The following is a 27,708-nucleotide window of genomic DNA, read 5'->3' as shown; positions in this document are numbered from 1 at the left end:
ATAAATTATTAAATAAAATACTTTTTGAAAGAAATTTTAAACTTTTCTGGTATGCTTGTAGTAATTGTGTTCATTCCTGCCCTCAAAAATATCTCAAGACCGCTGTCCTGCCCTCAAAAATATCTCAAGACCGCTGAACCTGCTAAGTCAAGAAGATTTGTAGTGGTGTGATGAATACAACTACTACTTTTCACAGGTCACAGTATCACAGTATGCTAGGGATTGGAAGGGACCTCAAAAGATCATCTAGTCCAATCCCCCTGTCGGAGCAGGAACACCTAGACGAGGTTGCACAGGAAGGTGTCCAGGCGAGTTTTGAATGTCTCCAGAGAAGGAGACTCCACAACCTCCCTGGGCAGCCTGTTCCAGTGCTCTGTCACCCTCACTGAGAAGAAGTTTCTTCTCAAATTTAAGTGGAACCTCTTGTGTTCCAGCTTGAATCCATTACCCCTTGTCCTATCACTGGTCGCCACTGAGAAGAGCCTGGCTCCATCCTCATGACATTCCCCCTTTATATATTTATAAACGCTAATAAGATCACCCCTCAGTCTCCTCTTCTCCAAACTAAAGAGACCCAGCTCCCTCAGTCTTTCCTCATAAGGGAGATGCTCCACTCCCTTAATCATCTTAGTTGCCCTACGCTGGACTCTCTCCAGCAGCTCTCTGTCCTTCTTGAACTGAGGGGCCCAGAACTGGACACAATATTCCAGATGCGGTCTCACCAGGGCAGAGTAGAGGGGAAGGAGGACCTCTCTCGATCTGCTAACCACCCCCCTTCTAATACAGCCCAGGATGCCATTGGCCTTCTTGGCCACAAGGGCACAGTGCTGGCTCATGGTCATCCTGCTGTCCACCAGGACCCCCAGGTCCCTTTCCTCTACACTGTTCTCTAACGTTTTCATTACGTCTCTAATGTTTTCATTACATACGTGACTTTAATATACAATACCAAGTACAAGAAACAAGACTGAACTATAGTAGCAGTGTTTGGCTCACAGAAAAAACAATCCTGAATTTAATGCAGACTTGCATGCTTAACTACTATTTAAGATTTATAGTAAAACACTTTTATAGGCCACATTGTCTTCATTTTCCAGTCATACCCCTGGGATACAGCATATCATTGCCAATTAAAATAAATGTACTTAAGAAAGCCTGAGGCTCTGGTTAAGAACCTTGTCAATATGCCAAGAGCAAATTTTTGAAATTTCTTAGAGATGTAGACGCACCCACTCATATATGCATATGCAAATGTATAAATATGTGCAAATGTATAAATATATGCTCCCCAATTACCTGAAAAAGCATGTATGCATCTTTAGCACATGGTTTCAGTGTACTGACAGATCTTCTGTTACTATTTCCTTGAACTGCAACTGGCTGGTCAACCGTATCTGTGTAAAAACAAAAATTACTTTTGTGAACAAAGGAACCGTTGAAAATCAAGTATGCAATAAGTGTTCTTACAAAAAGATCGCAGGAGAATGGCCAGGTAATTCTTCTGCAACATATCATGTCCACAGAAATAAACATTAGATTGAATACCAAAGATCACCAGTACCAATCACTTCTTTCCAACAAACTTTCTCTTCAAACTACTGCCACGTATTTCACACTCAGTAATCTAAGTTAACTTCAACTTAAATGACACCCTCACCTCAAATTCCGTCACAACACTAATCTGAAGATCAGTTCTCACAGCTTGAAAAAAAAAATCTAGGTTTTATACCTAGTACATTTGTACTGACTTGGACTGACACAATGGCTAAGGATTTAATCTCCTTTGAATACAAGTAAATATATAAAAGACAGTAAAATTTAATAATATCTGTGATTAGTTTTATAAAGTTTATAGACTTTTTACTACTACTTTATCTGAAAAGGATAAAAATTTGATGTGTGTCCAAAAAACAGGTAAAAAAAAAATGCAGAGTACGAAGTACACCCACCTTTGTATCGTTCATCTTCAGCAACCACTCTCTCAAATACAACAGTAACTACCTGCCGCACTGTAGCCGCCGCAGTGTTATTTGTGATATTATCTTTTGTGAAGTGCAATCGAAAACAAAGTACAATTGCCTGAAAGGAAAAATTAAAAAATAAAAATCACCTTACAATAATATATTTTGATCTTTCAGCTAAGAGTCAGGACAGCTGATAGAGGAATGCTTTCCGCTAGTTTGCCGAAAGGTTGCCTGAAAAAAAAATCGGTTTAATAATTTTACATTTGAAGAACTAGAGTAAGTTTTATAGATTACACTAGCCAAATTCTTTAGTACTTCACCCCAAAGGTAATCTTAAATGGTATTAACTGAAGACATTACAATGTGCCAATAAAACTACAATCATCATAGAGAGAATACACAGTAGTCAACCACATAAAACAACTTCTATGAATATAAATGTCAAAAGGACATTAGGATTATGTGGTTAATCACAGAAAGGTCAGTCAGCTCCAAAGTTAAAATGCCATTCCTCTCCTACATCATAATACTTTCACAACCATGTTGCCTCGACTGCTATTATTCCTCTCTAAGGCGTGTATTTTATAGTGTTGTTGGGCTGGCAGTGACCTGAATACCATTTCCCATTGGATTTCATATTAGCTCTAACACGTAGTTTAATACTTAGTTATTTTATAATGAATTTTGAAAATTAACATCTGCGTGTGTAATGAAACCTGTATTTCTTGTTCTTCTGTGTTCTTGTACTTGCATGAACCTCAACCACGCCTGGACATACCACTATATGCTCTAAGCCATAAAAGATTCAGAATTTTCTTTTGCTTCTTTTTCTTGTAAATGATTTGTGGACTCTGCTCAAATGGTATCCCCATGTTAGTTTTAAATTTTACAACACAATCATACACCTCTGGACTTTCAGAAGACACTGCATGATTCTATAGGTGAATCTAACAGCAGTGCCTGTATTAAGGGGCTTTTCAAGATGATTTGCCAGTAATTTTCTTAATTTAGTAATTAGTAGAAATACTTAATTAGTGTTTCAGTCAAGCTGAAATATGAATATGCAATATATGTCTGGCTCAAACTGATTTTCTCTAAGAACTTTTCAACATTGGAAAAAACAACTTTCAGATATTTCTCAACAGAATCTTGGGGAAAAAAAACCAAACAAACCATTGCAGCATTTTACCCATGCCAAGTAATGCTTATATTCCGTTAAATGAGAAACTCTACTAATTTCAGACCTTGGACAACACCAAGAAATTTTACAGGATATTGCTCTGTCAGGAATGTTTTTTTCCTACCCCTGTCAGAGCCTGTGCAAACTTGACTACATTTCTAAACGTACCAGATTTTAATATGCACTAAGGAAATTTTTAGAAGTATAGCAATTAGATTCTCCAGTAATTATGTGAGCATGCTTCTTGATCAGGACACAAGACAAGAGAACGGCATGCTTGGAAAGACCTTCCCTACTTATTTGACACAGATGCGCCTACATGCTGTTGTGGTTGGTGTCCAAAAGGAGAAAGTTTCTAGACATTAGAGAGATGAACAAATAAAGGATGATGAAAAATGTGTTTCGAAGACACCCCAAAAAGGTAAGTGAAATAGGATATAGATACCAAGAACCTAAGAATAAGGCGGGGGGAGGGGGGGGGGAGGGGGGTGACACGGCCATATGGAGGCAGGGGAAGAAAAATAAACAAGGGAAGTGATGAGAAGCAGATATAGGATATGCAGAAGGGAAAGGTACGGTGGACTTAAACAGCAACTATCTCATTCTAGAGCCTAGATTCAAATTTGATAAAATGACAACATTGCAGGTTGTTAAAGAACATCTGCTACCCAGTTAATGACTGACTATCCCACTTTCTAAACTATTTCAATTTTCTTCAAAAATCATGCTTCTGCCCAAGAACACAGCACCTCGTTTGGAAAATGAGTGTTGTTTGGAACAAAAGAAACAACGTAGCGCTGAAGAGTTTTGACATTATTTGACTACTTAAGTAAAAAGGGAACCTACTCACAAACCATTCATCCTTAGCAGGTTTCTATTCTACCATCAATAGGTTTTATAAATTTTCCATTATCTTCCTGCCTTCAGCAGACCTTTGTAACTTAGCTTTGTTTTCCTTTCATGTTTTTCCTTCCCTTGGCTAAGTAGATTAATAATGATTTTAATATTTTCACATTTAACCAGCTAGGAAGTTATTTCATTAAAACTAGAAGCAAAGAAAAACTGAAAACCTTCCACCAGAAGACAAAAAAACATTCTTCAATTCTATTCTCTCTCTCAAATAATAAAAAAAAAAAAAAACACCAAAAAACAAACCAGCTCTGATATTAAACCAATACTCTGAAGGCAGTGTAACAAAGACAGCAATTTAGACTGATTTCTTTAAAAACAAAAGATATTTCTTATGTTAAAGAGAAAAAATTATTAAATGTAATCTAGAAGAGGAACTTATTTTAAACAGAACTTCACAATTCACAGATGGGTAAACAATGCTGCTCCTTCAAAGACAATTATCTTGTAATTTAAGATTAAAATGGATCCGAATCCTTATTTTTTGTTTTAGTTGAAACAATGTCCAAAATGGTACATGTTTAAAATTATGCAATAATGTTATTTCAGTTCTGACTGAAAGAGCAATAACTGGACAGCTTCTGAAAAAGATTTAAGGCAGGGTGGCAGACAGCTTCTTCTAATATTTCCTTTATTAGTGAGAGCTTACACTGTGCAATGTGCTCTGTTTTCAGTTTGAAAACATACATACAATGAATTTAGCAGATGAGAACGACAGGCATTAGCAGAGTGTTTTTATTTAAAGTTCCCATTAAGTCAGAAACGTATTATTGTGGAGGAATTAAAAAACAGATTGAAAAGAAATTTAAAAGAAATACTGTTTTCAAAGTCTAGATATAAAGACAATAGAGGCACAAGAGAATCAAGAAAGCTTCCTCCTCTTCTATTATTTCCAAATGCTTCATATTTAAAATTTGTCCCTGTTTTTCCTCTTGGGTATTCTAGGTACTATGGTTGGCAACAACAATTCTTACCTTGGACAGTGCTTCATCATGCACAACTGTATTGGTTGTTAGAAGTACAAGGACTGTCTGGAGCAATTTAAGTTCTTCAAGACTATTTTCCATCAGTTGCCAAAGCATATTAATAATGTTTCCTGCTGCAGCCTACAAAGAAATAATTTTTTGCCAACAATTAAGATGTTTACATACCGGTATATCATGTGTGCACATGCAAGAATAGCACTCTCATAAGCACATATCATAACTGAATTTGCCTGTTTGTCTACACCATAGGACTACATTGAGAACATAAAGCTGATTTCATTGTCACAAACTTCCCAAAATACGTTTAAAGAATTGACAGCAGAAATCTCTCAATGTGTAGTTCAAATTAAAGTGTGTATTTCATTTTCTACTTGGAAATATAGAAGACACAGTACAAAGACATTTTACTCTCAAAATTCACTTCTATCAGAGAAAACACAGTGTAATTTTACATTATGCAAGCACAACTGAAGGTATATTTTAACAGTATTATTTTCACCAGCTTCTTCACATACTATATATGCAGTACCATAACATATCATGACATTTCCAGTTGCAAGAAATGTGCATCTTAATTTTAAAAGTAAAATGTAACAAAAAGATAGTACATAATGTTGTCACACAGAGCAAATTCTGTGGATGCTACTAAGAATTGTATTTATCAAGGACCATTACATATTCTGTTCCTGCAGCATAAGAATGCAAACTACTAGAATGCAAGCTACTTTGAATTTTCATTAATTTCCTTCTAGAAGTTACTAATGTTTCCTCATCTCTTTTTTCTTTTTTTTTTTTTAATGGTCAAAAAGCTTTCATTTTAAATTACAATTTTTTTAAAACCAAATATGAGACTATGTTCATTACAATATAAACAGCCTCCTAAAAACAAGCATTCACCTTCAGCTTGAGGCCTGTACTTCTCACACTGAAATATGTATGTATTTATATAAAGATTGATCTTACCTCTGAAACAACTTCATGGGACATGAGCCTCTGTATGGCTGCTAGACACAGTTGAGTGATCTTTGGTTCCTTTGTTCCACAACCCATTAGAAAAGGTTGAACTACCTCTGAGCTGTTCTCTTTCAATGCTTTCAAAAAGAGATACAGAGGCAGTCAATGTTTAATGCTCTGAAGAATACAATGCAAAATTTGTTAATCATACCTATTAACAAAAAGCAATCTCCAGTCTTGGAAATCTGGGATTTACTCTCGCACCACAGGGAAAAGCCAAGTGAAGGCAGACACTGGGCTGCCACAGCTCACTTCCACAATTACCCTGGCTGAGGCTCAAGTCCCAAGCACCTTCAAACACCCTTACACACTCAAGTGACCTTCTCATTCCAAATCCAAAACATCCAGTTAAGAGTCCATTTGGTTAGTAAGATGCTGTAAGGTTCTGCCCACCCCAGAGCTTTTTCTGGCCTTGCAGCAGTGACCAGCTTTAGACTGGTAGCCTTCTCCTGCTCTGCTTCACCTCAGTACCAAATTCAAAAGCAACACAAAGCATGGCACAAAGAGACATATAAAGCACGCAGAATGAAGGGGAGTAGAATCATAGAATGGTTGGAGTTGGAAGGGATGTTAAAGATCATCTAGTTCCACTCCCCCTGCCATGGGCAGGGGCACTTTCTACTAGATCAGGTTGCTCAAAGCCCTGTCCAACCTGGCCTTGAACACATCCAGAGATGGGGCATCTACAACTTCTCTGGGCAGCCTGTTCCAGTGTCTCACCACCCTCACAGTACAGAATCTCTTCCTCATATCCAATTTAAATCTACTCTCTTTTAGTTCAAAACTATTACCGCTTGTCCTATAGCTATACTCCCTGACAAACAGTCCCTCTCCACCTTTTCTGTAGGCCCCCATTAAGTACTGAAAGACTGCTATAACATCTCCCTGGAGCCTCCTCTTCTCCAGGCTGATAGCAAAATGCTACCAACAAAACAGGAGGAGAAAGAGACTGGACTGTTTGTATCCTGGGTACATACACCTGGCTGTGAATTTTTCAACCAGTATTTTAGTGAAAAGGGCAGCTTCTGAAAATTAAGCTTTGTCAGGAGAAAAGACAAGTTTCATGAATTTTTTTTTTTTTTAAGGACAAAAATCTTCACAATGAATACAACATTCCACATTGACATTTTAAAAAGTTTTTCCCCACAAAAGTAATTTCTAGAAATCTGAGATAAACTTCATAAAATTAAAAAAAATAAGATATTTCTGAAAGATTAATGGAAAGCATGACTCAGATCGATGAGTGCTTTTCTGTTTGTGTGTGGCTGTTGATTCATGAAAACTTTTAAGATTTTAGCTGCTCATCACCATTGCAGATATTAAAATTTCCTCACAGTTGAAAGTTCACTGTGTGTTCTTACACTGCATGTCATCCACTGTGTTTTAGTCTATGTGTAATAAGAGAAATGTGTTCATGAAAAAGTTTCACACACATTCTTAGAGCACAGATCTTACCACAAACAAACAAAAGATACATTATGACATAAAAATGCAGTCATTATCAATTTTATTTTTTCTGTTGAGCAATTTTAAGTTTGCGTCTCAAGAGCCATTAAGTACAACTACAACTGATTTGGGAAAAAAAGAAACAAACATCAAGGTAAAAGCTACAAAAATGTATTTTAGTGATATTTTTAAACTGAGGCACTAACTAACACGACTAACAAGTTTCTTTGGAAAGAATAGACTTGGACAAATTATAGATGCCAACTTTCTGTAAGGTAATAGTTCTTACAGGGTGGTATTAACACATATACAGACCATAGTTTTGTCAGCCTTTTCAGAGCCAGGACAGGCTCTATGTCCAGTTGACATAGACTTACCTTGCACCAAATGCCTCATCAAAACCAATTAAAATGTCAGCATAAATTTGACTGAATACATAGGTTCACTGCCTGCTTAACAATCTGCTTTGATTTCAACAGGTTTTTTTAACTGATCCTTAAAAGCAGGTTTATTTGCTTTATAATATACAGTAAAACCATATCCACCAATACCATTCTCTTATGAAACACACCATGACTCTCAGAACAAAAACAAACTATTGGCTACTTCATCAAAAATGGAAGTTTGTTCCCAATTAAGACATGTAATTTAGGCATCTAATTGTCAGTGTCTACATGTAAGCTAGATGTTTAAGCTGCCTTTATTGTCTATGAACACCACCACCACATGGCTGATGGAGTCTAGAGAGCCCATGCTAACACGGGCACAAATGCTTCTTCCCTCATACATTTCTGAATTGCCATTGAATTCTAACCATCAAGCAGCAAGAAGAAAGCAAAATTTTTAAAAAGATACCACGAAACATTTATCCTTAACATAAGACTCATGATAAAGTTCTGAATGGCAAAATAGCATGAGAGTCATTAAATAACAAGATGGAGAAAAATGTAAACCTTTTATAATATTGTTCCTATAATCCATTAAAAACAATAATCTCACAACAGGACATATACAGTGATTTTTACTTTATGAAGCTTTAAAATTAATGTTTCATAGATCTGGTTTGGTACCAATCATTATATTAGTGTCAGTCTTAAAATACACAAAATTTTTCTTATGTCCATGTCTGCTTCCATTTTTCTACCAAAATTATGTAAGAATGTATTGAAAAAGAAATCTACCATAATGAACCACATCAAACAAGTTGTTTTTGGAAAGTAAAACTTACTTCTTCATTCCTTTAAGGAGATCATTACTCTTATTTTTTAAAAGAACATCTAAAACAAAAGTATGAATTGCACATCTCCGAGCCATGTGGAAATAATTTCTCACATTTATGTCTTGTGATATAAAGGACAAGTTGACTTCTCTTGGAATTATTCAAATTCTCATAAATGAATTATAAAGCATGTATACTTCCAAGAATGAAGACTTTGAAACTGCTCAACTAAACTTTTCCAAGAGAAACAAAGAAGTTAGATCAATGACCTCAGAGTTCTGGCAAGTTAAACATATCTCATGAGACATAATAATACCTCTGTATATTTGTCATTTTAAAATTACATCTATTTTCCTAATTATTGTAAACCTACACAACGTAATGTTCAAGAAAGCATCAGATCAGCTTACTCAAAACAATCTGAAACAGTTGTGAAATGGTGGTTTACATCAAAATATAAAGAAAAATAATATCTTGATCAAAATACTTACTTGGATTACTAGAATGTCTAGTACATGTTCCTAAATCATGTAGCAGTCAAAAAAGTATGTACTTCACCAGATTTCACAATTAAAAAGCTGCCTTTTGCAGCTTTATTATTACCAAAGCATACCTACTACCTTCCTCCAAAAAACTTTTAAATGGCAGGTAGGAAACAACAGAGATCTTGACTTTAACTTATCTACAAGATCAGGTTACAAATTATACATTAGAAAATACAAGAGTCCATAAAGAATTGGGAATGTTTAATGACATGTTTAAACTGTGGAATGTTAGGATAATGTGCAGGCAAAGTATATGTTCCCCTCTGTTCCTCAGTTTCTTACTGGGAAAAAGGTTATTATACAACTTTTAGGACCTGCTGGTTTTCCAAACCTCATAACAACAAATCTGTGCAGTTTTTTTGATGAATGAAATAAATACTAACTGCATTCTAGCTTAAATCTTCCAAAGGAAAAGTACTTACAAAATTTGACCAACTACCAGAAAGTGTTCCCTCAAAAAGATAAAAGTAAGACTGTATATCCATGCCCAATATCAATGATCTTTCATCTTTCTTCCCTTTGAAGTTATGATTAAAAATCAAAGACTTTTGCAGGATTACAAACTAGCTAAAATATAAAATTCTTTACACAGTAATATGCCAAAAAATGTTGACAGCTTCCCAAATGGCTAACTAGAGATTTCTCTTGTTTATTTGTGTATTTTGATGCATAGCTGACATTACCTGGCATAGTTTTCCCACTTATGTCAGCATTCATGACAGCAGTAAAAACAGAAAATAAACAAATAAAAAAGAGGCATTAAAGTGAAGTATTGAGGGGTGGGACTGCTACTTCAAATAATTCTAGAAAGTGCCTCCTTACTAAAATCTGATTTACATACCTCAAAACAAGAAATAGTTACACATCTTTTTAATTTGGACCTTTCAAATAATTTAGCATTTTAAGGATTTTGACTACAGCTGGGGTAGACACCCAAATATTAATACATGGACATTCAAGTCTGGCCAAAGGCTTTAATTGGCAGGAAGCCATCAGTTTACATGCTATTTAATAAAGCTAAAGAAAGTCAGAGATACTGTTTTAAGCACTTACAAAGCTACAACTCGCAAGATATCTCCTGTTCCTCAAGGCAACGGTACATTTTAAATTGAATGACCTTGTCTCAGATTAAGATGGAATTTTGCCTGCCAGGTACAAGTCTCCAAAGGGTAGACTCTCATACTAAACACACAGATGAGGATCATACTGCAGAACTCCACACAGAGCGCTCAACAATAGATGTGGTGAACATAGACAGTGAATAAGATGTTGATAATTTGGAGCCTAAGCATTTCATCCTATTTTTCTACATGGATGGTTACTTTTGTGGAGCCACAACTGAAATGGAGACCTTCCTCAGCATCAGTATGGCACTAACATGAAATGAACAGAAGCAATATTAAAAAATTCTTGTGCTACTGGATTTTTCACTAGGTGCCAAAAAGTAAAGCATCACTCATATAGCACACACTAAAAGACATGTAGGATTAATACACATATCCAACACATCTTTTTAACGTTTTGATCTGTAACCCAGGTTTATTTTTCCCATTGCATTGCAAATAATTACCTGCCAAAATATCAGTGTTCCGTGCAGCTATTGTTTTCACTTTTATTATTCCTGATTCAGCAGCCTGTAAGAGAAAGAAAATAAATAGTTTAGATGCTATTTTGTACATCAATATCTGGAAAGAAATAAGCATACCTATAAGAAATAAAAATGTCTAGTCTCAGAGCAAAAACATTTTCATAGTGTTTTCAGGAAGCACGGCTAATGCAGAAGTGAAATCTGTAGCTTCTGGAATTCATTTCCAAAATTCCACAGGAAGGGGTATATTCTGTGGTTCAGAATTTTTAGAAAACACAATTCTTATTGTATTACTTTTCAGTCTACAAACGCTGAGAAAAATCTCCAGTAAACATAAAAACTGGTAAGCAGCATTTTCTGTTTGAAAGCTAACTTTTACTAATAATGAGTATCAGAATGAAAGCAATTTTCTGGTGGATTTTGTATCGCAAATTCCCTATACAAATTATCCCAGGGCAGTACCCTGAAGAAGCCTTCGTAACAATACTCTCCATTCTTCCTGACACGTCACACAATCCACACCAACAGTTCCTCCCCTTTCGCTGTAAGTGTGACCTGACAGACCACCAGCATCCTCCTCTCCCTCACGCACCCCTTCAGCTGGACTGGGGGCTGCAAATGTACAGGTTGAGGGATGCCTGTGCGCAGACTGGCTGGACACCAACCAGGTGCTGCAGAGCTGAGCAGCCCACCGAGAAGATCACATACTGCTGCAAGGGAACAGCAATTCTCTCTTCAATTGTCCACAAATGCTTCCTAGCAGAAATCAGGAAATTCATGTCCTCTCATGAAATCAAGCCAAACTGATAAAATCACATTGAGGCTTTGCATTTCAAAATTATGATTTCCGCCAAGTTTTGCAGAAAAACAAAACAAAACAAACCACAAAAATACATTGCAAATGGTCTTTCCATTTTTTAATTCCCTTAATATGCTATAAAACCTCTGAAAACAATTAAAGAAATCATGTTCAATACACTGTGCACCAAAATAAATGCAACAGGTTTTCCCAAACAATAGGACATAAATTGCTGGAAAATACCGTTCTGCCAAATTTGAAAGTACATTTCCCCTTTTATCTCAGCTTCTTATTTCTGTGTATTTCCCACACTAAACATTTCCACTTTTCATCTGATACTACTACTTAAAGAAGTGTGCAATCACTACATAAATTAGAGAACAGATTAGAGAAGCGGATGAGCTGTGGCAGTAGAAATATGAAAGTGACAGGACATGAAATTCCAGCAAGTAGTAATATTCCCCCTCTATCAAAACACTACTCCAAGAAGATTTCCCAGAAAGTCATGTTAAGATGACTGCATAAACTCAAAATCAAATGTTTTAATTAAGAGTAATTATATGTATTTCTCAAAAAAGCTATATTAGAAATGTGGAACTGAAATTTTCAACTTTTTATTTTTTTCCTCCATTTCCCAACACAAACATAGAAAGACTAAACACTGTCTTACCATTGTTGAAGAAAGTCATGAAATTCTGAGGAATTATTTAAGCTTTGCTGAACATAGTGTTTCTACTTTAAAAGTATAGACAGAATAATACCCACAGTGCCTGAACTAACGTACAAGACACTCAAATGAGCACAAAGTGACATGCAAATATATCTTTCACATAATTAAAATGAGGAGTGCCAAATGTAGTTCTCATTTATTTTAATTATGTTAACTTAATGTGTTGAATTGTCTAAATTTCAAGTCAATCCCTGTTCTTCTTCAGTTATGAACTGTCAGCTAATTAGGGGGGGTCTTGTCACAACAAACTGTTCCTATTAATGAATATGAGGGATTTGTCACAGTCCAACTTCAATTATCTTCAAACTAAACCTCATCACATCTACTGGCAATCGATTTCTTTCTTGCCAGGAGTGGTGAACTCACTCTGAACCAAAGAAATATTAAGTCTGCCCACAATGCGCGGCATTCGCAAACACCATACACTCTGCATGAAGAAGGAAAAAATTATTTCCAACATAATGTCTCCCAATTAGCTGGTTCCATGCTAGCTTTATATAAAATAGCAAATATTTTTTTAAAAACTAAGGTAAAACAAAACAACAACTACTAGACTTTTTACTACCGCTCTGAATATAACAGTTTTTCTCTATGAGATATAGGAAGTTCTATGATTATCTACATTATGCTTTGGTTTCTATTTAGAATCCCAATTCAAAATGTTTACAATTGAAAACTAATTATGATGCACACATCCTACCAAAAAAAACCCAAATACTCCACTATCTATGTAAAGAAGACCACATATTATCATTTACAAAAAATTACTTTGGTTGATCACAAATAACCAGTAGAAAAAAATGAGACTATAAATAGTTATCTGGCTGTTCCATTTACATCAATATAAAAGTGTATTTGGATTGCATCAATTTAACTTGGCAAGTTGAAGGAGATATAAATAGATACTTATAAATTTACATCAATTTGAAATCGCTGCAGCACTCTCCAGGACACTGCCCCATTAGAAAAGAATCTTATAAAAACACTAATCGAGTAGATGGTCAGCATCATACTGTGCATTTATGGGTATAAATATGATAATTTACTTTCACACAAATATAAGGCATCATGTTTATAAAGCAGTCACCGCTTTCTGAAGTAACATTATCAGTTTCCCTTAGCACTGCAGTTAACAGTAGTCTAATTAACATGTTATCCCTTTAGTTTTAAAAGGAAGCGAATACATATCATTCCTGTAATGTAACAAAGCTGAAGACTGAAACTTTCAGTCAGTTAGATTTCCTATTCTGCTACTGTAATAACTGTGAAATGAACAGAAATAAAATGTCTCAAACACACACTTGCCATTATTGGGGTTTGTTTCATGTTTCTCCTGAAGCAACTACAGTACCCATTTTGAGGAGGAGAAATACTGATGAAGGACAGAAACTGACTCTCAGTCAATCTGTTCTGCATACTTTGATCTGCCTTTAAACAAACAGTCCATAATCTCATAGCAAAATTCAATAGGACCCTCTGGGCTCAAGCACTTGCCCCATCATCTTTCTGCTTCCTTGGAACTTACCAAGTATTTGCGGATTACATGGAAATCACCCTTCACAGAAATCAAAGTAAGGCAAATGGAGAATTTATATATTAAAAAAAAAAAAAAAAAAATCAACACACACATAGTGCCGTTGCAAGTAAACTGAAAAGAAGCCTAGGCACAATATCTGCCTCCTGGCTTCAAAGTTCCCCTCCCAAGGTACAGTCTGACAACAACATTCACAGCTCCCCTAGAACCCTACAGAACCTTGTACTCTCTGCACAAGAGAGACCGGGATATGGAAATTTGTAGACTTTCAAACTCAGCTTTAAGAGTTTCTCAGATCCAAAACTCTTCCCCTCCTCACGGATTTCTCAGTCCTCAGTTCAAACAAGGAAGAACTTCAGCCTTCCTGTCATTAGATGCAATGTGTGCATCTTCTAACTTTTTGGAAATTTTAACCCTTGTGTAGGGCTAAAATCAGCAACCAGGTAACAGAGACAGGTAATTTCCGCTCAGGCACTCAGCAAGCAAAGACTTAATCCACCCTCAAGCAGAATCAACATTTTCCAACAAACAGGTAATACCCAAGTTCCAGAGATAAATTTCTCCACATAAAATATGTGCACACAGACTATAAAGGTCTGTAACTCATAAAGAGCATATGGAGGTACTAGGATAATTGGAGTATGCAATTCTACTCGCTACTGGTCAGGACGATGTAAAGGCAAGCCAGCCATATCAGCAGCAGAGCAATAAGTGCATCTGAAAGGCACCGACTCCTCAAATTTGTCTTTCAGGGACACCATAAAAGCTCTCAAACCCAACTGCAGTTGACCAGTCTACATTACTGAAAGATACCACTATGGCTAACTCCATGATAATGACCATGTTACCCGGCAGGCCAAGAATGGCCCCAAGGAATAATGGCACGGTGAATGCTTGAACACGTAACTGTATAATTATTTAGTGGTTTTCCTCTCACAGGCAAAGCCATCATGGAGCCCTACTGCAATGCATATGGATGGGCAAGCAAGGTACCAGAGGGTGACCAGGGGGTCTGCTGTGACATGATCCCAAAGCACATCAGTTGCTCCACAGTAAATCCTATGGATTTGCCCTTACTCTGGTGTAAACATGAAAGAGCTGCCCTTCTTTTATTGAAAAATAACAACATAGTTAACTTTTCATAAGGGAAAGATGACACAAAATTCTAATCTTTAATCTCTCTCTTACCAGTGACCCCTTCCAGAAAGTGAAAAGAAAACCCACTGTCTCTACTGTGTCAGCAATTTTTTTGAAGTTTCAAAAGGGGTTTTTAAAAAGGTTTTTAAAAGGAACAACTTGCTGATCTTCAAGGAAACTGATATCTCACAATCAGGACCAGAAGTCAGCACCCTTTTTTTTTTTTTTAACCAAAAATTAAATATACACATGAATATATTTAATGTAACAAGCAGGCATGTGCTAATTTCTACTAAGGAATGAGCTAACATTAAATATATTTTTTCGATGAACTTCTAAATGCAATAGTATTCCTAACAAAAAGTAATAAAATAAAGAATTTTTGCTACTTTCAATGACCACTTGTGTTCTGATTGTACGTTCAGAGCAAATTGCTATCTCCAGAGATACCAAAATTGCCGTAAGGTTTGCAGCTCTTGCTACACAAGCTTTTGATTTCTCTCTTCTAAGAAAAGCATTCAGAAATGTTTTCAGGAATGATGGTCTGTGTTGGTATTTACATTACATTGTTTGCCAACCTTTTACTAAGATCAGATGAGAGTAATATATGTCATCTATGGTCATTTCCACGTCTATTACATGAAATAAAAAGAGCAATTTTTTTCTGTTCATCATTATCTGCCTTTCCAACTGGAACACTAACCCTATATCCAATAGTTTAGATAAGAGATCCTCCTGTCTAAAGTATAGTTTCACTTCATTGTTATTCTGGCTTGCTTTGCAAAAGCACATTCTGGACCATTGCTGTACTGCTAAACTATTATTTGGAAAAGGACACACTCAGAAAAAGCTCCACACTAAATCAAACTCATGAAAGCACTTGAGTATACCACATTTGTGTGAAAAAAACACTGTACTTGCCTCTTGTATTTTTATCTTCCTCCTCAGTAGTACAACCCCTGGTCAGACCCTTCTCTTTATATAGGCTCATTCTACCCGTGATTTAAACTGGTGAAATGCCAGTTCTGATCTGACAGCATTGTACACTCACAGGGATTTATTACATTGAATAATTTAATGTATTTGGATTAGAGCTTGCTCACATTCTACTGGCTTGGAGCAAAGCCTACCAGCAGAGTCTCTGGGAATGGAGCACCACCCGCTGTAAAGGCAGACACGAGCAGAGAGTACACCAACCAAGTACTTAAGTCAAACGGACACATACAAGCCCATACACCCAAGGGCCAATGTCATTGAAAGGACACCCTCTATCAGGGTCACGGTGGCTGGGGAAGGTTATTGGTGACTGTGGAGAGGTAAGCACTACAGGGATCTCAAGGGAGAGCAGGGAAGAGCTTTCAGGGCACTACAGGCCGTTCAGCTTCACATCACTCCCTGAGAAGTTTACAGAACAAATCCTCCTGGAAGCCATTTCTAGGCACATGCAGGACAAGAAGATTATTAGGAACAGCCAACATGAATTTAGCATGAGTCTCACCAACCCGACTGCCTTCTACAGTGAGAAGATGAGCTGTATGGGTAAGAGGAGAGCACTACATAGTTTATACCTTGACTACAGCAAAGCCTTTGATGCCATCTCCAATTGTATCCTTATGGTCAAATTGCTGAGACATGGACAAGTAGACAGTAAAGTGGGTGGAAGATTGGCTCTAAGGGTTATAACAAATGGTATGAAGTCCAGCTGGTAACCAGTCACTAGTAGTGCCTGACAAATATAAAATTCGGGGTACTCTTCAACATACTGGGGGGGAGGGCAGTGTATCCAGAGGAACCCAGACAGGCTGAGAAATGGGCTGGTATGAACCAGGAACGAAGTTCAACAAAGTCCAATGCAAAGTGCAGCCCCATGCACCAGTACAGACTGGGGGCTGGCTTTGCAGCCAGCAAAGCAGCTTTGCAGAAAATGACCCAGGGTCTGGTGGATAACAAAGTGGAAACAAGAGCCAGCAGTGAGCCCCTGTAACAAAGGTGGCCAAAAGAATGCTGGGCTGTATTAGCAAGAACATAGACAACAGGTGGAAGGAATGGAGTCCTTCCCTCTCTTTGGCTCTTGTGAGAATGCTACTGGAGTAATATGTCCAGTTTTAGCCTCCTCAGTGCAAGAAAGCCACTGACATGTTGGCGCAAGTCCAGTGGAGGTCTACCAAGACAGTTAAGGGATAGAGAACAATAGATAAAGAGATGCTGTAAGAGCTGCACTTGTTCAGCCTGAAAAAGACAAGACTAAGAGGAGGGCTTGCTAATGTCCACAGCTTCTTTCTGTAGTGAATATGAAGCAGTTTGTAATCACTATTCAGATGTGTGCTCCATCCTAGATAAACAGGTACAAGTAGAGAAAGAAAGCAGGGAACACTGAAAATAATAATGCTCCTTTCAAATAACTTCATATTCTGCAATTCCTTCACAAGTTTCTCACTATAATTTTTCTTCCATAAAATCTTAGCAATCATGGTAAAATGGTATTACTTTTCCTATAAATTGAAAATTGTATTTTGGTAAACCACTTTCACCATCACAAAGCCTTCAATACAAAACCAGCTACGGTTTTCCAGTTTTTTAAGTTTGGAACATGTGATTTATGTGAATTGTTGAGCAGCCTGATTAACTTTTTTTTTTAATATCAAGAAATTAATATATTTGCTGGTTTTGTTTGTGTTACCTTTATTTAGCATATAAAGACAAGAAATTGCAAACAGACCAGTAGTCTCTATTCATATACAAAGTAGTTTCTTCAGCTGTTCACCTTTACCTAAGACAGAAGCAAAATTGCTCTGGTTTATTCTACATCATGATCTACTTGTGCTCAATGAAGGGAAATAGTGTAAATTTCTGATCCCAACAAGGGGCACAACAAGAGTTGCAGATACCAAACTAATTCCTGCTACGCTTGACTCTACTCGGGGTGCCATTCACCATTACCAGAGCTCCAATTCTTTGAGAAAAAAATAAAAGCATTAACTGATTCTATTGTGTACTTTCTCCACCAATTCAAGGTTTACAGTATGCAGGTTTTGTTTTTTGTGTTTTAAAAACACACAAACTTGTTCATTTCCAGCTTTGGTGCAACTACATTAGTTGCCCTCATATTAAAAGTGCTCTTTTATTTGACAGGAGTGACTACTCCTCCAGTCCATTAATCTTCTGAAATTGTCAGTTTGCAGTATCAGCAGCCAATTCAGAATCCTGAAGGTTAATTGTCAATAATGCCAGGAGAGGTGTCAGTGTTATCTAAATTGCTTCAGAGCTGTTGCCTCTGGATGTGGAGGTAAAGATAATGAAATACAAATATTTAATATCAAGAGTTTTCAATTGACAGTCAAAATATTACACCTCAGCTGGAAAAACCGTCACATATAAATCAACAGAACAAATCGGAATAAATAACATAAAACAACTCATAACTGAGCAGCACTGCTGTGTAGACAGAAAGAAAAAAGTTAACCAAGACTTGACACAGAAGAAACACAGCCAATTAGCAACAAATTCTTAAGTTATACTTCTCTTTTCCACAGCCAGATAGAATCAGGATGTACCCTGTATTTTGCATTATTTCATACATAAATTATACATATACACTATATTTTATATATAATTAGTATAATATATATACATAGTGTATGGATATATTCAGAGAGTCCATGTCTACCATTAATGGATTTCTCAGCAATCCATCAAGTACAACACAACTGATAATGTCACTGAAATAGAGCACTTGAGTTTTCATGACATACTTTTGTCACAACAATCATCATTCAACATTAAAAAAAAAAAAACCAAACAAACAAATCCTGTCCCAGAGCTTTAGGAGATTTATACTTGAAGTTCAAACTAGTTTTGCCTTCAGCTTGTCGATCAGAAAAGATGGGACCAGGGAACTCCTGAGGCTTTGCCACAAATACAATATTCAGAGTCACCTAGTCAGAGACAGCAATGCCTGTTTGCCAGGCACCTGGTAAAAAGAAACAACAGTCAACAGTTTGGGCACTAGTTGAGAACTGCAGTCACCAAGAATTTCCAACTTCTGCTACAGGTTTCCTGTATAATCTTCAGGAAACCATAGGAGGCAGACGGGGATTAAATCAGAGATTAAGATGCACAAATTTAAATATTTAGACTCCCATTACAATGGAGATTTAGTCTCTACTGAATGTTCCTTAATTCTTAAAGCCTCTCCTTAAGCTAATTCAGCTGACTCACTGGTAGGGGCTCAACACAGAGGTCTAACATTAAGTATCTGTATGCAAGACAATTACATGCAGACAGCAGAAGACCCCATGCTCTCCTGGACCAGCTCCTGCAAGCCAAGGAAGAAACATTAATGTATCTCAAGTGGCAAAGACACCTAATGCATAGGTGACAGAGTGAATCAATCCCCTGGCAGCAAGATCCTCTGAATTGCTATTTGGCTCTATTGACAGTATTTTCATAACAAATTAAGCCTGCACAATCAATGAAGGGAGCCTAGACGCCCGAAGCTAGGCACCTTAATCCTGCACTGAAATCTAACTTGAAAAGTTTACAGACAGCTTGACATACAGAAAGTTTTAGTCATTTTGTTCATTCATTAAATTGCAAGGTATTACACAATGGAGAAACTGGGTCTATGTGCACAATGTGAATCCTTTTTGAGCACGTGACATTTCTTATCAAAGACTACAATGATAACATGAAATGTAGGATTTATAACAAATCTTGAATTAGAATACATTTGAATAGATGACAGTCCCCTAGAAACATAATAGTACACTTTTGAAAACATAATTTTGAATAAATACTACTGTGCACAAATCAATATTGAATAAAAAACACTGTAAAATTAATGGATTCCAAACATGAAACTAGCAGACATGGCAAGTGGTAAAGTTCAGGAATCATAAAATGAATGGTAGGAAATATTAGGGATCACCTGTTTCAAATTACCAGCTCAGCTATGGGCTGGCAACTAAGGAATGCTACAGAACAATCTCCAGTCACATGCACAAAAACACATGCTTGATTGAGTGCAAGCTGCCTAATCGTGACAATATGGATTTTACAGAGCATAGTTTCTCTATTTCAAAAGAACTGTTAAAATATTGGTTAAGTGAATACCCATTACAGCAAACAAAAGAACTCTATAGTATTTGCATCCTTCTGAACTAACACTGTGAAGACCTGAAAATTAACCAACCTGGAAAGTTCAGTGTAGGTTAAGTTCCCTGCAGGCTATAGTATCAGAATTATTTAATCCATTTTATTCAAAAAATAAAGCAGAAAAACCCACAAAATTTGGTTACTCCTACAGAAAATGGTCTTTGTACATAAGTTTATTCTTTGCCAGATCCATTTGGCTTGTCTTTTTACCACTAGAGCAGCATGAACACAGAGCTCTCAGAAACCATCCAATTCTACTAATACATGAAGTGACTCAAATGCCCAAATCACAAGGCATTTCAGCATGTTGTTTTCTTTCTTAGCCTTCTCTGACTTGTGCACTGCACTATATTCAACAGATTTTCTAAAATATTGTTACTGTTACAGAACAAACAGCTAATAGTCACATTTTTTTAACTCTTCCTTCCCGTTGCATTAGGAATCCCAACGATCACTTCAAGATTATAAACCAAATTAACTGACCTGTATCTTTTTAACAAATGTTTAAATTTTGCAAGACATTCTCATATTTAATTTCATACAGTTACCCAATGACATCAGAGAGGTCCATGAAAGGACAAGCTTCCCAACTAATTTTTTTTGCATTAGCCCCAAGACATGCAAGGATCAGCATACCATTCCAAAACAAGAATAAATTAACCCAGGGGATGAAACTGTCATTTATGTCACTCAGTCCAGACAGGAGTGGACTCTAAAGGAAAAAAATGTATAAATAAAACCTGTGTTCACAGAACATAACAGATAGCCCCTCAGAAAGGGCAAATCCTACCTCTTGGCTCAGCTAGCCCACACCACATCTATTGTAATTAAATAATTTAAAGTTTGCTTTATCCAGAATTCACTCAAATCTGGATTCTTTAGCTTTCACCCAAATTTTGTAAGGCTACTTACCTGCAAGTAGGGTTACTTACAAAAGAAGGAAAATAAAATTGCAAAGTTGGATTCTATTCTTTTTCCTAGATACAGCAAATTAATTTACAATAGTTTCAAAAATATGTCTGTATGCCAAATGCATACACAACTCAATAAACAGTTAAACAAAAGCAATGCTGCTGTTTCAAACAAAGATCTGGAAAAGAAAAAGTACAGAGAGGCTATCAAAAGCTATCTTTCAGGAGTCTCAAGAGAGCACTTCAACTGACTGAAGTATTCAAAGCCAAAACCGTGCTGGTCTTCCAGGTTCAGGGAAGTTGAACACTATTTCTTTTCCAGCCTACTATTCCAAATTACCACAGCAGCAAACATCCTAAAACACACAGACACCTGCAATCCCTTACACAACTGCTAAGCAGAGGGCACTCCCCGTCCCTGCCAGCCCCAACCCCACCTTCCCTCCCCTACCAGTACAAGGGTGCTTGTAACTGTGCAGGGAGATGGTAAGAGTTTTTTTTTTTTCATTATTTTTTTTTAAGATCATTTTGCTTTTACTGCTCTTTAAAAGTCAAGAAAAAACCTGAGTCAGCATAGAAACTACAAGCCTACTAGAAAGCTGAGACTTTTGGACTGGACCTGTGTAAACAACAAGGAGTTACATACAACTGGAATTCAGGCTGAGAACAACTTTCTGGGTATATTTATTTTCCCTTTCAACTCCATTATTTCTGCTAATTATAAACATTTTCCCCTTGTATTTCTCAGGTTTCTTACACAGTAAAATAATCTAAACAAATCAGATGCAACTTACAGAACAATATTTTCATTCAGTAGTAAGAAACAGCAGGTAACCGATTTAGCACACTAAAGTATTTTCAATTTTGTGATAAGGCAAAATTCTTACCCCAGCTCACTAAAGAGAGCACCACCAGCTTGCCACGTACCCAGCACAGGATATTGAAACTCCAGTCACTAGCAGGTTAAAACAGTTTATAAAGCTCAATGCATGCCATGCAACTCAGTCCAGAGTTAGAAGCATAACGATGCTGTCTAGTACAGAGCAAAGCTTAGAGCCCACTGTACTAAAAGAAAAAAACAAACAAAAACAAAACCAGAATAATGACCGAGTAGTATCATTTTCTAGGAGCAAAGCCAGATTACTTCAGATAACACAACTGATGCCTGTACCAAAGACTGTTTCATCCTCTGTAATTTCAAGCTCCAAAAGATACTATTTAATTTACACTTGCCCTGAAAGCTTCTATTACATCTGCAGTTGGTGTCTATTTTTCTAACTGGGAAATAGATATATATATTGTGAAAATACAAATACATTTTTCAGCAATGTTATTATTCGTACATCTGCCAATATAAACAGTTTTTACATATCACAGACATAACCACCAAATCACCCCTTGGTCATAGTATACAGCTTTCATGTTTAGCATACTTCTGTAGTCAGTGCTGATCTGAGGAAGTATCAAACAGAAAAACCACCTAACAACAAACAGACATGGGTCTGAAGTCTAATAGTAACTGGCATTCCCCACACCCTTAAGAAAAATAAGCCTATGATGTTAGTTAATCCCCAAACATTGCCAGCAACACAATTTCAAACCCACAGATTCTTTCCACAGCTCCCATTCTCAGTGTATGAAGTGGCACCACCCAGGAAAATCCTACCCGGGTATTATTTGTCACACGGAGCAAAGAGGAGGTGTGGATTGCTTTGGGGCCAACAACACATTCTATTATTTCTTAGTTAAAAGCTTGAACTAAGGGGAAGGAAGTTTGCCACATATTTGTGTCATAAGTTTAACATTGAAACTCAGTAATTTCAATGTTTCTTACAAGATTATCAAAGAGTCAGCAAAAACCTCAGAATCTACTGCTGTAAGTGACTGGACTTACAACTCCGTGATTTCCCCATAAATGTGACCTACTAAGAAAACTTCACAGACTCAGAAGTAATAGAAAACATACAAGAAGGAAGTGCTTAAACCAGTGAAGAGTTCAAGTTCCATTTCCAATAAGGGCTGAAGACCTTACTTCCAGCTCCTAACTGAGGATGAGGTCTAAATCCCACAGACTGTGGAATCCCACAGCCAGCTGTCCCCTTTTCTGCTGCATCCACCCCCCCAAAAAACAAGCAAACAAACAAAAAAATCTAATAGAGGTCTTCAGCTGTGTGATCAACCTGCCTGTTCAAAGAATAATTTAATATTGTTTTGGTCTCTCTGTACCTAATATATATGGCATTAGTTTATAATAACATATGCATCAGAAAGATCTTTAAAAAGTGAAAACTAAAACCCTATTTAATTAAAAAAACAAAACAAAAGAAAACAAAACCAGGCTTTATTTTTCTGATCATACCACTAACTCTTTACAGTATTGACTAAAACAGGATTTGCTCAAACTAATCACTTAAGTTACAGGTAGAACTGAGAACTACACTACTACTTTTATCAGCAGCAAACCTATGAGCTTAATTCATTTTGCAGAATTTTAACAGCATTAATATAAAAATAAAAAAAAAAAAAACAGAATAGACAAATCATTTTAGAAATGGCTGACAATAAACAAATAGCTGTGAGCAAAATTTTAGATGACATCAGAAACCGGAAAGATTATTAGCAGTTTCCCTTCATAAAGTACCTATCAAATCTAACAATTACAATACAGATCATAAGTATTAATTTTGGACTAGGACTTTTTCAATAGCTTTATCACAGTACGGTAAGTTTATTAAGTGACACGGAAGAATACACATCAGCTGCAAGATAAACTCATAAATTAGATTGCATGTGGTACTGATGATGATAATCTAGTTATACTGCAAGTAAAAAAGTGAGATTATAAGTAGTTTTAAAACAAGCCTGTGTTTAAACATGGTTTAAAAAGCTGGTGCTGTTCCAAATCAGCGAGAAGAACATGCCATTCCTCTGATCACTCTAGCCAAATCTAATCATGATCATACCAAATGCATGCGATTAAAATACCTGTTTAGCAGTTGAGATTTGACAGAAAAGGAGACCCGTTTCCTTTAAAACTAGAACAACAAAAAAAAACAGCTTCCAGAAGCGAGGAAGTAAGATCGTTTCCTATGACTGCATCATACATCCTACTGCAGGACTGCTCTCACTTCAGACTTCCCTGTAAGAGCCCACAACTCATAGCAGAAAGAGTCCCACCTCTTTATTAACACCTGCGAGTGCTATTCCATAAACCTACCCAAACTCCAGACAACTGTGAAAAACTTTAAGTGTTTTTAATGAAGCTATGCAAATTGCTGTCAAGATCTTAAAGGGAACAACACACAAGTCATATATCAAAGAAAGTAAACATTAACACAGTGGGGAAACTTGTTCAGAGACCAAACAAGTTACTCAGAGTCACATAGTAATACACAGGAGAAAGTGGAAGCAGTACCCCCGCCTCCCTCCAAAACACACACACAGATTTCTGTTCAACTAACCACAACTTTTTCTGATTTACATGTGACCACACACAAATTTCGCAGAACTGATCACAGCTTTCTCTTGTTTTTCTGTGACCACACACAATTTCTCAAACACACCAGCATTCCTCTGCAATCTACAATCATGTATAACATGCTCTGGTACAGCGTGTCACTTCACGCCTTCCAAAACAAGCACAGTCATTAGCTTCAATTCATCAGTTAAAGCATTTAATACTTCATACAACATTCAATATGCTATCACTTAATTGGAACTAAAGTCACATTACATATGTAATTCCTTTCTTCTAAACTGACAATCTTCAGCTTGCTTTCCCAGGTACCTTTCTGGTTCTGCAGCTTAATCTGAGTTAATATGTTAGTATTTTTACTCCCACTACTGTATAGAAAAAGTATTTTTTAAAATGTCAAGTAGCAAACTACTGATAGGGAAAAAGTTAAACAGTGTAAACACAGTAGAAAAACATGGTTAGCGTATACTTTAAAATAGAGAGACAAATTCTGATTGCCGTTCAGTTAAAGTAATCCTGCTCATCAAGATTACTGAAGTTTCCAGCTGCACACAGAGTAAACTGAGGTCTGAAAAATAAAACGTACGACCCTACTGGCCTGAGTTTATTAATGGAATTTTTTAAAAGGGAGAGAAAAAAAGTAACCTAAACCTACGTTTCTCCCAAGCTTCCTCGGTTGTAACCAGACCCCACCGGAACGCCACCTAACCCCGAAATCGCGGGGCACACCAGCGACCACCGGCGCCCCGCGAGGTCCGCACCGGCGGACGGAGGTGCGCGGCAGCGAGCGGTAACCGAGGCCCACCGGGGGGGTGCCGCGCCTCAGTGCGCCCTTTGCGCGGGTGGGACACAGACCCGAAGGCAGATCCGCCAGGCCCCGCGCCCCCCGGGGTCAGTTTCGGCAGGAAACGCCGAGACGGCCGAGCCAAACTTTGTCTTTCTCCCCCCCGGGAGGACGCTGGGGGTGAAGCGGGGCTGCCCCCGTTTTGCCTCTGTCAACAGATGATGTCCCTCCCCAGCCCCGCTCCCCTGAGGTAAACTAGCCCGGCCGCCTCCCCCTGCCTCGGCAACGCACTAAAAAACAACCACCCACAAGCAAATACGACAGGCGAAAAGCCACGTCTCGGCACGGGCAGCGCTCGGCAAACCCGCGGCCATGAAGGACGGACCTCACCGGGAGCGGCACCGGGCTACGGGCACACCGGCCGCCTCCGCTCCGGCCGGGCCCCGCGGCGAAGGAGGCCGCTCCGGGCCGCCGCCCGGCCCGGCCCGGCTCAGCTCATCCCGCCCCCTCACCTCCTTGACGGGGGGGAATTTTTTCCGGCACTCCAGGCTCAGGCCCCGCAGGTCCCCCTGCATGTTTTCCAGCAGTTTCTTCACGGCTTCGGGGCTGCTGGTCCCGGACATGGCGCCGCCGGGCCGAACCGGGCCGGGTCAGCCCCGGTGCCGGGCGCTGTTCCGAGCGGGCAGGGGCAGCGCCTCTCGCTCCACGGTCCCAGCCGACACGTCTGCGCCCGACACCGGAACCCGTCAGCCGCGGCCCCGGCCCCTTCCCCGCCGCCGCCACCGCGGCCACCCCCCCCTCCGCTCCCACAATGCCGGGCGCCGCCAGCGCCGCGCGTCAGGCCGCTTCCGCACACACGGCCCGGGGGCGGGGAGAGCGGCGGCCCGCTGGGAGGCGGCAGCAGGCCACAGCCCCCGGGACCCGAGCTGGGCCGCAGCGGGGAGCGTTGTTCCCTTCCCCGCTGTGTCACTGGAAACCGCCGCCGCGCCGGCACCAAAGCGGGGCGGGAGGAGGCGCTGGGGCCCGGGCCGAGGGGGCAGCTACGCGGTGGGGAGGGGACAGACTGCGGCCTTGGCTAAGGGTAGCCGGGGAGGAGGTGGTGGGGATGAAGGCCCTCGGTCACCCGCAGGTGGCCCTCAGCAGCTACCAGCCCGCCAAGCGGCTGGAGAACCCGCCTTCTCGCCGAGTCCAGCTCTCGAGAGGCGTGGGGAGGGGAGGAAAGGGTTGGGGGAGGTCGGCGCTGAATTCGGTTTAAAAAAAAAAACAAAACAAAACAAAAAAAAAAACACCCAAAAGCGAGGCAGATTGTTATGTTTTCCTTGTGACTCGTGAAGTTCTTTGCTCTCTTCTGCAGGAGTGAAGGTTTGTGCCCTTGGCGACCCGTGTGTGTGGGCGCGCAGCTTCCCGTGGTTTTCTCCAGGCGGAGCCGGGGTGAACCCTTCCTTGAGAAGTTTAAGATAAACCCAGGGCAAAACCAAGGAGGTGGGAGAGCAGCCGGGTCCCGAGTACCTCCCTTGTCACTAGCAGCTGCTCGGCAGTGTCCCTCTGAAATCCAAAAGTTCTCCAACCAGCTGTTTTTAACCCATTTCAAAAGCAGGCACCCCAACAACGAGCATAGGATGTTCAGCCACTACGTGTTGGTTGTAGGAATGCTCCCTGCCTAACTTCAGCCACGGCAGAGGCTTCCCTCCCTTCCTGAGGACACCATTCGTCGTCGAACAGTTAACATTTCACAAAGGTTTTGGTCTCTGCAATAATTATTTTTCCATATTCTGGTTCCTGTAAATCCTGTACTGTGGTGGGTGCCTACCTGTGTTGCCATGGTTCCGTTGCTCTTCCATAAACCCAGGGAGTTGGAAAACATTCTTGAGTTTCCACGGTCTGTAGTTTTTAAACTTGGGGAATCTTGGAAAAAAAAAATTATGAAGAATCAGAACGAAGAATAAATTTTTACTGCCTTACCATTTAAAATAATTTTATTTCAAATAATGGCTTTTCATTGGACTTTCCTGAAAGTCCTCAGTCTTATTCAGAGAATGTTCTAAGATTTCTTTTTGTCTTTTTTTTTTTTGTGCGGGTCTTGTAATGAAAAAGGGAAAAGAACTCATAAATTTAATTTACTGTGAGAAACATTGCAAATCATACAGCAAACAAGCTCCCACTGTCACAGCATTGTACACTGCACCTGTAGACATGAATCTTTAGGTGTGCTTTATGAGGCAAAAAGTGCAGAATTGCTTTCTAAGTAATTCATTATTTTAAGATCTTTTATTTTTACATAATTTTCAAATTACTGGCTGTTAACTTGACAGAACTGGATAAATGGATGTGAG

General features: G+C 38.5%; 1 protein-coding gene across 1 annotated transcript in view; it reads right to left on the bottom strand.

The window, feature by feature from the left end:
- Positions 1-26,017, bottom strand: part of MON2 (MON2 homolog, regulator of endosome-to-Golgi trafficking) — a 76,783-nt gene extending 50,766 nt beyond the window's left edge. Inside the window, exons 1-6 of the mRNA XM_082479319.1 lie at positions 25,888-26,017; positions 10,834-10,897; positions 6,003-6,130; positions 5,028-5,159; positions 1,950-2,079; positions 1,297-1,394 (exon numbers count right to left, since the gene is read on the bottom strand). Of these exons, the coding sequence (XP_082335445.1) occupies positions 1,297-1,394; positions 1,950-2,079; positions 5,028-5,159; positions 6,003-6,130; positions 10,834-10,897; positions 25,888-25,998 (663 nt within the window). The 5' untranslated portion in view covers positions 25,999-26,017. The remainder of the gene's footprint in view (positions 1-1,296; positions 1,395-1,949; positions 2,080-5,027; positions 5,160-6,002; positions 6,131-10,833; positions 10,898-25,887) is intronic.
- Positions 26,018-27,708: the final 1,691 nt, after the last annotated feature.

This window comes from Vanellus vanellus, assembly GCF_965231255.1.
Source record: "Vanellus vanellus genome assembly, chromosome: 1".
In the NCBI taxonomy this organism is placed as follows: domain Eukaryota; kingdom Metazoa; phylum Chordata; class Aves; order Charadriiformes; family Charadriidae; genus Vanellus; species Vanellus vanellus.
This window is presented reverse-complemented; position numbering and strand designations above follow the sequence as displayed.